General features: G+C 49.2%; 1 protein-coding gene across 2 annotated transcripts in view; it reads left to right on the plus strand.

The window, feature by feature from the left end:
* Positions 1-9,162, plus strand: part of LOC129707983 (semaphorin-3E-like) — a 49,083-nt gene that overhangs the window by 38,496 nt on the left and 1,425 nt on the right. Inside the window, exons 10-16 of one of the 2 annotated variants that reach the window (XM_055653510.1) lie at positions 974-1,118; positions 1,875-2,106; positions 2,926-3,017; positions 3,588-3,629; positions 3,921-4,087; positions 7,020-7,084; positions 9,030-9,162. The exon at positions 9,030-9,162 is cut by the window's right edge and continues 7 nt beyond it. In XM_055653510.1, coding sequence (XP_055509485.1) covers positions 974-1,118; positions 1,875-2,106; positions 2,926-3,017; positions 3,588-3,629; positions 3,921-4,087; positions 7,020-7,084; positions 9,030-9,162 — 876 coding nt within the window. The remainder of the gene's footprint in view (positions 1-973; positions 1,119-1,874; positions 2,107-2,925; positions 3,018-3,587; positions 3,630-3,920; positions 4,088-7,019; positions 7,085-9,029) is intronic. The other variant, XM_055653509.1, reaches the window with a different exon arrangement.

Below are 9,162 nucleotides of genomic sequence, written 5' to 3' on the forward strand. Positions count from 1 at the left end.
GTGGAGATCCCAGTTGTACAAAAGGAGCTTTGTTGTTGGAAATGTTGGAAATGATAAGTAGGATGAGTGGGTTATAGTCTGTTTAGAGAGTTCTCACCCAGAGAGTTGTGAATCTGTGGAATTCTCTGCCACAGAAGGCAGTGGAGGCCAATTCACTGGATGTTTTCAAGAGAGAGTTAGATTTAGTCTTTGGGGCTAATGGAGTCAGGGGATACGGGGAGAAAGCAAGAACAGGTACTGATTCTGATGATCAGCCTTGATCATATTGAATGGCCTACTCCTGCACCTATTGTCTAGGTTTCTATGTACAAGATACAAGATACATTTAACAAGAAACATGGAAACATGTTTCCATGTTTCTAATACATATTGAATAACAGGATGAGAAAATGACCAAGTTGTTAGCAGGGTAATTAAAAGTGTCAATGTGTGTAGCTCTGGCACAGCTAGCTTTCATAGAATAACATTGGAGATTGTAAACCAGGCTGAAAGGAATAAAATACCCCGGAAATGGATCTTTTGCCCATCTGGTAAATGGGAGGGAGGTGTTCAAAATAACAGGAAACAAAAGGTTAAAGATAACTCTGGGAAAGACAAAGGTGAAAGCTCACAGAGATATTGATCAATGATGTCTATTTCAGGTCTACAAGTAACCATTGTGTTATGAGAATATAAAATGCTGTAGGTATTGTGGAATCTCTGAAACACTTTGGGTTCTCTTAGAGTGTTTCTCAGAGTGTGCACTGTTAAACCTTCAATAAACCAACTACAGATATACTCACCACGGATCAATGATCTGTTTTATTTTCTGTCCATGCCTATCTGAGTAAAAGGCAAAGACAGAGTAAGGATGTAGCACGAATTTCCCTCGGACAAGTTTTAAAATGCAGTATTTAGACAGTATGTCAATGGCTGTGATCTGGGTGCTTAGCTGATGGTGACGTGTGTGTGTGTGTGTGTGTGTGTGTTCCAGCAACGTCTTCCAGGGCTACGCGGTGTGTGTTTACCACATGGCTGCCATCCGTGAAGCCTTTCATGGGCCCTTTGCTCACAAGCGTGGGCCGGAATATCATTGGGGAGCCTATGAGGGCAAGGTGCCTTATCCAAGACCAGGCACCGTGAGTAGTAACATTAAAATTAACAATGTCAATGGGCTTTCAATGGTGTTGCTATTGTCACATGTGCTACGTGCTAACACACTGTGAAATACTTTTCCTTACAAACAGTCCAGTAGAATATTGCGAACCCCCCGATTAGCAAGTGTACAGAAATAGCCTACAGAGCCCGCATGCAAGAGGAGCCATGTTTCAGCACCATTGTCAAAGTCAACGATACAGCTCTTATGAGCCGTGCCAGTTCTGGGCGAGTCCCAGGCTGTTGCTGGGCCTCCAGTCGTCTCCTTCCATGGAGGCCACGTCTCTCCTCTCGTCTCTCCTCTCCTCTCCACATCTCTCTCTCTCTCCTCTCCTCTCGTCTCTCCTCTCCTCTCCACGTCGCTCTCTCTCCTCTCCATGTCGCTCTCCTCTCCTCTCGTTGCCCGTCCACCTTTGTTCCCTGTGGAGTGGGTGCCTCCGACATCCAACCTTGAGGACATGGTGGTCTCCTTACCTCCCCAACCAGCCTCAACCATCATCATTGGCTCCATCTTCTCACTCTCTGGTCAAGCAGGGCCCGGTCAGTGGCTCCTACTGTCGGCTGCTGTCCACCGAGTCTTCCATTGGGCTGTGGACGCCCGCTTCCCCTGTAGGCCGCGACCTTGAGTTTGGCCGCGGGGACCCAAACCCAATAGAATGGTGACTAGGACATGCATGGACAGCATCAATGTGTGAGCAAGTCTCAAGGCAAACGGGTTACAAATTTGCTGTTGTTCACAGTGTGCTGGCCAGAACAACGCCCTGCCTGGAGCTGAGTATCACAGCACCAAGGACTACCCAGACGAGGTCCTGCGTTTCATACACAGTCACCCCCTGATGTACCAGCCCGTTCACCCCCTCCACCACAAACCCTTGCTGATGAGAACCGACGGGCAGCAGCACCTCAGGCAGCTGGTGGTTGACCGCGTGGACGCTGAGGATGGTCAATATGATGTCTTGTTCATCGGCACAGGTGAGCTGCGAGATGCCCTGTCTATTCACACAGGTGAGCTGCGAGATGCCCTGTCTATTCACACAGGTGAGCTGCGAGATGGTGCCATAAGTTCATAAGTGATGGGAGTAGAATTAGGCCATTCGGCCCATCGTCCTCGCCATTCTATCAAGGCTGATCCATCTGTCCCGCTCATCCACATTCTCCAGCCTTTTCCCCATAACCCCTGACACCTGCACTAATCATGAATCTATCTATCATCTTAAAAATACCCAATGACTTGTGGCCCCACAGCCGTCTCTGGCAACAAATCCCACAGATCCAACACCCTCTGGCTAAAAAAAATCCTTCCCATCTCCTTTCTAAAGAACGTTCTTTTATTCTGAGGCCGTGCCCTCTGGTCCTAGACTCTCCCACTAGTGGAAACTTCCTCTCCACATCCACTTTATCCAGAACTTCTATTCATCTACTGATGCAGGTGAACTAGATGTGTCCAGTGTATTCGCACAGGTGAGCTGAGAGATAGTATCATCTATCGACACAGGTAAACTGCAGAGAGTGATGCTGTAATTATGTGAAGAGGGCATCTGTCCCTGTCCCTACAGAACCGTAAAACTGAAGTATTTTTTATGATAACTAGTCTGACTCCAGCTTCTAGTCACTGAATATATTGTCAATTCATCTTCAGGTTAATTCAAGGCTTGAGACAGCACTAGGAGCAGCCATGAAATGGCACTTTGATGGACTCCACTTATCCCAATGGTATCTGTACACGTGCCCGCGGTCTACACTGCAGAGTGCGTATACACGGAGTATAACTGAAGCTTTTATTCTCTCCAGATGCAGGCTTGGTGCTGAAGATTATTGTCATTTACAACCGGGATGCTGCAACTATGGAGGAAGTTTTGTTGGAGGAGCTTCAGGTGTTCAAGGTGAGAGCTTGAACATTCACTCCTGGTCTCTGAACACCTGGTGCAGCTGTGGGAAGGAAGGCTCTGTCGTAACACGGGTCTCAGCCCGAAACGTCACCTATTCCTTTTATAGTTTAGTTTAGAGATACAGCATGGAAACAGGCCCTTCAGCCCACTGGGTCCATGCCGACCAGCGATCCCCGCACACTAACACTATCTTACACACACTAGCGACAATTTACATTTATAACCAAGACAATAAACCTACAAACCTGCACGTCTTTGGAGTTTGGGAGGAAACCGAAGCACCCGGAGAAAACCCACGCAGGTCACAGGGAGAACGTGCAAACTCCGTACAGACAGCACCCGTAGTCGGGATGGAACCCGGGTCTCTGGCGCTGTGAGGCAGCGGCTCTACCCGCTGCACCACCGTGCCACCCAGAGCTGAAGACCTTGTGCAGATGTTACAAGGAAGGCTCTGTAGAAACCCATTCCTTTTCACCACAGATGCTGCCTGACCCGGTGAGTTACTCCAGCATTTTGTATCTATCTTTGACTCTGTAGTAACTAGAATATCTGTTTCAATTTCAGGTGCCAACTCCAATCATCAGTATGGAGATTTCTGTTAAACGGGTAAGATCACATAACTGGATAAAGCCGCTTTTCCAGCTTTCTTCGCCAGCAATTCCACATCTGACAAGGGCAGGTATTGGTGGACTGCTGGGTCTCTCTCTCTCTGAGACTCTGAGCTGCTCCAGTTTCTTCAGGCTGAATCTACCAACACGGAGTCTATTATTACAATTATTTTCTAATCAGTGTTTGTGTTGTGCACAGTTGCAAACAATTCAAGCCCCAACATGCAGCTCGAGTTGATTAAATGAATGAATCACAGCTGATGGGAGATTGTTTCTCATTTTAATTTAGCAAACGTTGTACATTGCATCGAGCTCAGCTGTGGCTCAGGTGAAGATTTATCAGTGTGACCTGTATGGTTCAGCGTGCACGGACTGCTGCCTCGCCAGAGACCCTTATTGTGCTTGGGATGGAGACACCTGCACCAGGTACATGAGGGCCGCACCCATCACTAAACGGTAATCACCTCTGCCCCTTGCAGTGCTGACTGTCAACTGACCACAGTGTAGCATGCAGCTGACCGCAGTGTAGCATGCAGCTGACCGCAGTGGAGCATGCAGCTGACCGCAGTGTAGCATGCAGCTGACCGCAGTGTAGCATGCAACTGACCGCAGTGTAGCATGCAGCTGACCAGTGTAGCATGCAGCTGACCAGTGGAGCATGCAACTGACCGCAGTGTAGCATGCAGCTGACCACAGTGTAGCATGCAACTGACCGCAGTGTAGCATGCAGCTGACCACAGTGTAGCATGCAGCTGACCGCAGTGTAGCATGCAGCTGACCAGTGTAGCATGCAGCTGACCAGTGGAGCATGCAACTGACCGCAGTGTAGCATGCAGCTGCTGAGCATGCAGCAGTGTAGCATGCAGCTGACCGCAGTGTAGCATGCAGCTGACCCAGTGTAGCATGCAGCTGACCACAGTGTAGCATGCAGCTGACCGCAGTGTAGCCTGCAGCTGACCGCAGTGGAGCATGCAGCTGACCAGTGTAGCATGCAGCTGACCACAGTGTAGCATGCAGCTGACCGCAGTGTAGCATGCAGCTGACCACAGTGTAGCATGCAACTGACCACAGTGTAGCATGCAACTGACCGCAGTGTAGCATGCAGCTGACCGCAGTGTAGCATGCAGCTGACCACAGTGTAGCATGCAGCTGACCGCAGTGTAGCATGCAGCTGACCAGTGGAGCATGCAGCTGACCGCAGTGTAGCATGCAACTGACCGCAGTGTAGCATGCAGCTGACCACAGTGTAGCATGCAGCTGATCACAGTGTAGCATGCAGCTGACCGCAGTTTAGCATGCAGCTGACCACAGTGGAGCATGCAGCTGACCAGTGGAGCATGCAGCTGACCGCAGTGTAGCATGCAGCTGACCGCAGTGTAGCATGCAACTGACCAGTGTAGCATGCAACTGACCACAGTGGAGCATGCAGCTGACCGCAGTGTAGCATGCAGCTGCTTTGCTGCGACTTGTACGGGTGTCAGGTTACGGGGAGAAGGCGGGCGAATGGGGTTAGGAGGGAGAGATAGATCAGTCATGATTGAATGGTGTTGATGGGCCGAATGGCCTACTTCTGCTCCTATCACTTATGGCCGTATGACGTCTGGGGTGATAATCAGGGTGAGATCTGTAGAGAAACATCACAATGTGTCCATCTTCATCACCTCTGCTGCCTGGTTCCCCACCAGTCTTCACACAAACGCCGGAGTAACTCAGAGGTCAGGCAGCATCTCTAGAGAGAGGGAATGGGTGACGTTTCGGGTCAAGACCTCTGTTCAGACTGAGGGTCAGGGGAAAGGGAAACGAGAGATATTGACGGTGATATAGAGAGAAAATGAAAGATATACAAAAAAAAACCGATGATCAAGGAGAGGTGGAGCCCACAATGGTCCATTGTTGGCTGTGGGACAACGAGTTATACAGACAGTGGAACTGGTATGATGACTAGGGTGGGGGAGGGACAGAGAGAGAGAGAGAGAGAGAGGATGCAAGATGCAAGAGAGGTGATATGATAATATATAAACCTCTGTCAGACAGTCCGACCTGGTTCCCATGATAGAGGTGATGAACACTAGAGGGCATGGGTTTAAGGAGAGACGGAGGGGTTGAAAGGGCATCTGAGGGGTAAATATTTCACACAGTGTTACAATCACCTGGGCAGGTTGGTGAATGAGCAATGGGCTATGCAACTAACACAGGCACGTGGGATTATCATAGGTGGGTTTGATGGTTAGCATGGACACGGTGGGCCGAAGGGCCTGTTGCCCAGACATATACAGGTGTGGATATACCTTGTCGTCTGTGGGATATTTAAGGTCAGTTCAGTGAGGTGCCTCCTTTGGTTCTGTGATTCTAAAGTATTTGAGGATCTGCAGAGCCGCTGGTCTCCTGCAGGTGGTAGCGTTTGGCCTCGCTCCATTCCTGACCAGATCTGCACGATTTGTTCAGATCCACACATTTATCCACTTCCCCCCCCAAACTAAAGCATCTGTAGAGGACAAGGAACCATCTGCCGTCACTGCCTGGTATCTAATTGAACGAACCGGAGCTGCCAGCATGTGCAGAGCAAGCGGACAATGAGCCACCATGTGGCACTGTAGGGCTGGTGCCCCCGCCTCTCACCCCTGGCCCCCCAGTTCTGACCCACTCTGACCCCTCCACCACATTAACCCCCTCCACCACCTCTGACCCCCGCAGTTCTGACCCCCACCACTGACCTCTGATCCCTCCACCACTTCGACCCCCCCTCCACCACCTCTGACCCCCTTCCCCTCCCCACCAGCCCTGACCACCCCTCCTGACTGCACCTCAGGGACCGTCCACAGCCCCAGCCAACTTCATTGCCATCTCAGTACCAGTTCTGTGTCCAATGATCCTTAAACTATCGTCAGGCTGTATCATTTGCCAGATGAGGTAGTTGAGGCAGGGACTATCACAATGTTTAAAAGACACCTGGACAGGTACATGGATAGGACAGGTTTGGAGGGATCTGGGCCAAATGCAGGCAAGTGGGACTAGTGTAGCTGGGACATGTTGGTCGGTGTGGGCAAGTTGGGCTGAAGGGCCTGTTTCCACACTGTATCACTCTATGACTAGTGTTGATGGGACATGTTGGTTGGTGTGGGCAAGTTGGGCAGAAGGGCCTGTTTCCATGCTGTAACACTTTGACTCTAAGGGTTGATTTGAACTCTTGATCTGAAGAACACCCTGTCTAGTGCTGAATGACCCGATGACTGTCCATGGTGGGAGAGTGATGCTGTGCCACAGGTTATGTCTGCTCGTGATGTCGGAGACTAATGATGTCTGATATTAAAGGCTGTGTTGGGAGGGGGTGTAGAGTAGACTTCATCAGAGGGTGATGTGATGCTCCTTGTCCATCTCCTCCCCTCAGGCGGTTCCGTCGGCAGGATATCCAACATGGAGACGTGGCTCGTCAATGCCAGGACCTTACAAACGGTACGTCACCACAAGGTCAGATAGTCACATCGTGCTGGTGACGTTTGTCAGGGGCTATTCCAGCTGATGCTGGGGAGTTGGACAATAATTGCAAACTTGTCAAAGTGTTTTATTGTAATTTGTCCCGCAATGAAACAATGCAGCAGTACCATAGATAGACAAACATGTACACATAGTGATTGTAAAATATCATTCATATTCATTGTGCCAGCTGTTAATTTTCAGATCTTCTAACAAAGTGTTTGATGCTGAAACAGCCACTTGCTCAGAGCTGCTGCTGTCAGTAAGTGACCAGATGTTCCACCCATCCTCCTTTCATAAACCTTGTCCCTCCCAATAACCTTCCGTTTCCTCCTTGGATCATCTCACGTCAGGAAATCCAGGAAATCTCTGGAATTTTCCCAGTGTCATTGGGTACAAAATTCTACACATCTTAGACTTTATAGTTTAGAGATACCGCACGGAAACAGGCCCTTCGGCCCACCGAGTCCGTGCTGACCAGCGATCCCCACACTCTAGCCCTATCCTACACATGAAGGACAATTTACAATTTTACCAAAGCCAATGAACCTACAAACCTGGGTTCGATCCTGACTATGGGTGCTGTCTGTACGGAGTTTGTACATTCGTCCTGTGACCTGCGTGGGTTTTCTTCGGGTGCTCCGACTTCCTCCCACACTTCAAAGACGTGCAGGTTAATTGGCTTGTAGTTTGTAGGTTAAAAAGTTCCAGATGGTAACCATTGTCCATAAACATCCTGTCACTGCCACAAAGACAAGATTTCTTGCTGAAGTCCATGTGGGGAACAATTGCTGTCCTGTATGTACGACACGCTTGGTCAACTCCTCAGGTCCTGAATTTGTGAAAGGCACAGGAGAAAGACACATATCCTTCTTTGAATAACGTATTGGGTGTAATGAGTCACCGAGTGATACAGTGTGGAAACAGGCCCTTCGGCCCAACTTGCCCACACTGGCCAACGTGCCCCATCTACACTAGTCCCACCTGCCAGCGTTCGGCCAATATTCCTCTAAACCTGTCCTATCCATGTACCTGTCTAAATGGTTCTTAAACGTTGGGATAGTCCCTGCCTCAACTACCTCCTCCGGCAGCTCGTTCCATACACCCACCACATGTAAATGTCAGCCCTCAGATTCCTAGAAAATCTTTGTCCCCTTTGCCTCTGTCTTCTAGTTCCCAATTTCCTCCACGACTGTGCGTTTACTCGATCTATTCCTCTCACGATTGTGTGCACTTCCCAATTCAGAGTGGTCTCCAAATCTGAGGAAGGACATTATTGCCATAGAGGGAGTGCAGAGAAGGTTCACCAGACTGATTCCTGGGATGTCAGGACTGTCTTATGAAGAAAGACTGGATAGACTTGGTTTATACTCTCTAGAATTTAGGAAATTGAGAGGGGATCTTATAGAAACTTACAAAATTATTAAGGGGTTGGACAGGCTAGATGCAGGAAGATTGCTCCCGATGTTGGGGAAGTCCAGGACAAGGGGACACAGCTTAAGGATAAGGGGGAAATCCTTTAAAACCGAGATGAGAAGAACCTTTTTTCACACAGAGTGGTGAATCTCTGGAACTCTCTGCCACAGATGGTAGTCGAGGCCAGTTCATTGGCTATATTTAAGAGGGAGTTAGATGTGGCCCTTGTGGCTAAGGGGGTCAGAGGGTATGGAGAGAAGGCAGGTACGGGATACTGAGTTGGATGATCAGCCATGATCATATTGAATGGCGGTGCAGGCTCGAAGGGCCGAATGGCCTACTCCTGCACCTAATTTCTATGTTTCTATGTTTCTAATGTTATGCTGCATTTAAACATGCAATGGTGAACATGTAGCCAGAATTGGTATTGAATGAGGCAGCACTCCTGTCTGATGCCAAATATCACACGTTGACATCACCTGTTGCTTTGCTTTCCTTCTGTGGTCAGATGAGACCTTGCCGAAACCAGAAGAGAGAGTTTTGTATGGGATTAAGGGAAACAGTACATTGCTGGAGTGCTCTCCCCGATCACCTCAAGCCCAGGTCCTCTGGTTTGTGGAGGGATCTTACAATGCAAGGGA

The sequence above is a fragment of the Leucoraja erinacea genome, chromosome 22 (assembly GCF_028641065.1).
Source record: "Leucoraja erinacea ecotype New England chromosome 22, Leri_hhj_1, whole genome shotgun sequence".
Lineage (NCBI taxonomy): Eukaryota > Metazoa > Chordata > Chondrichthyes > Rajiformes > Rajidae > Leucoraja > Leucoraja erinaceus.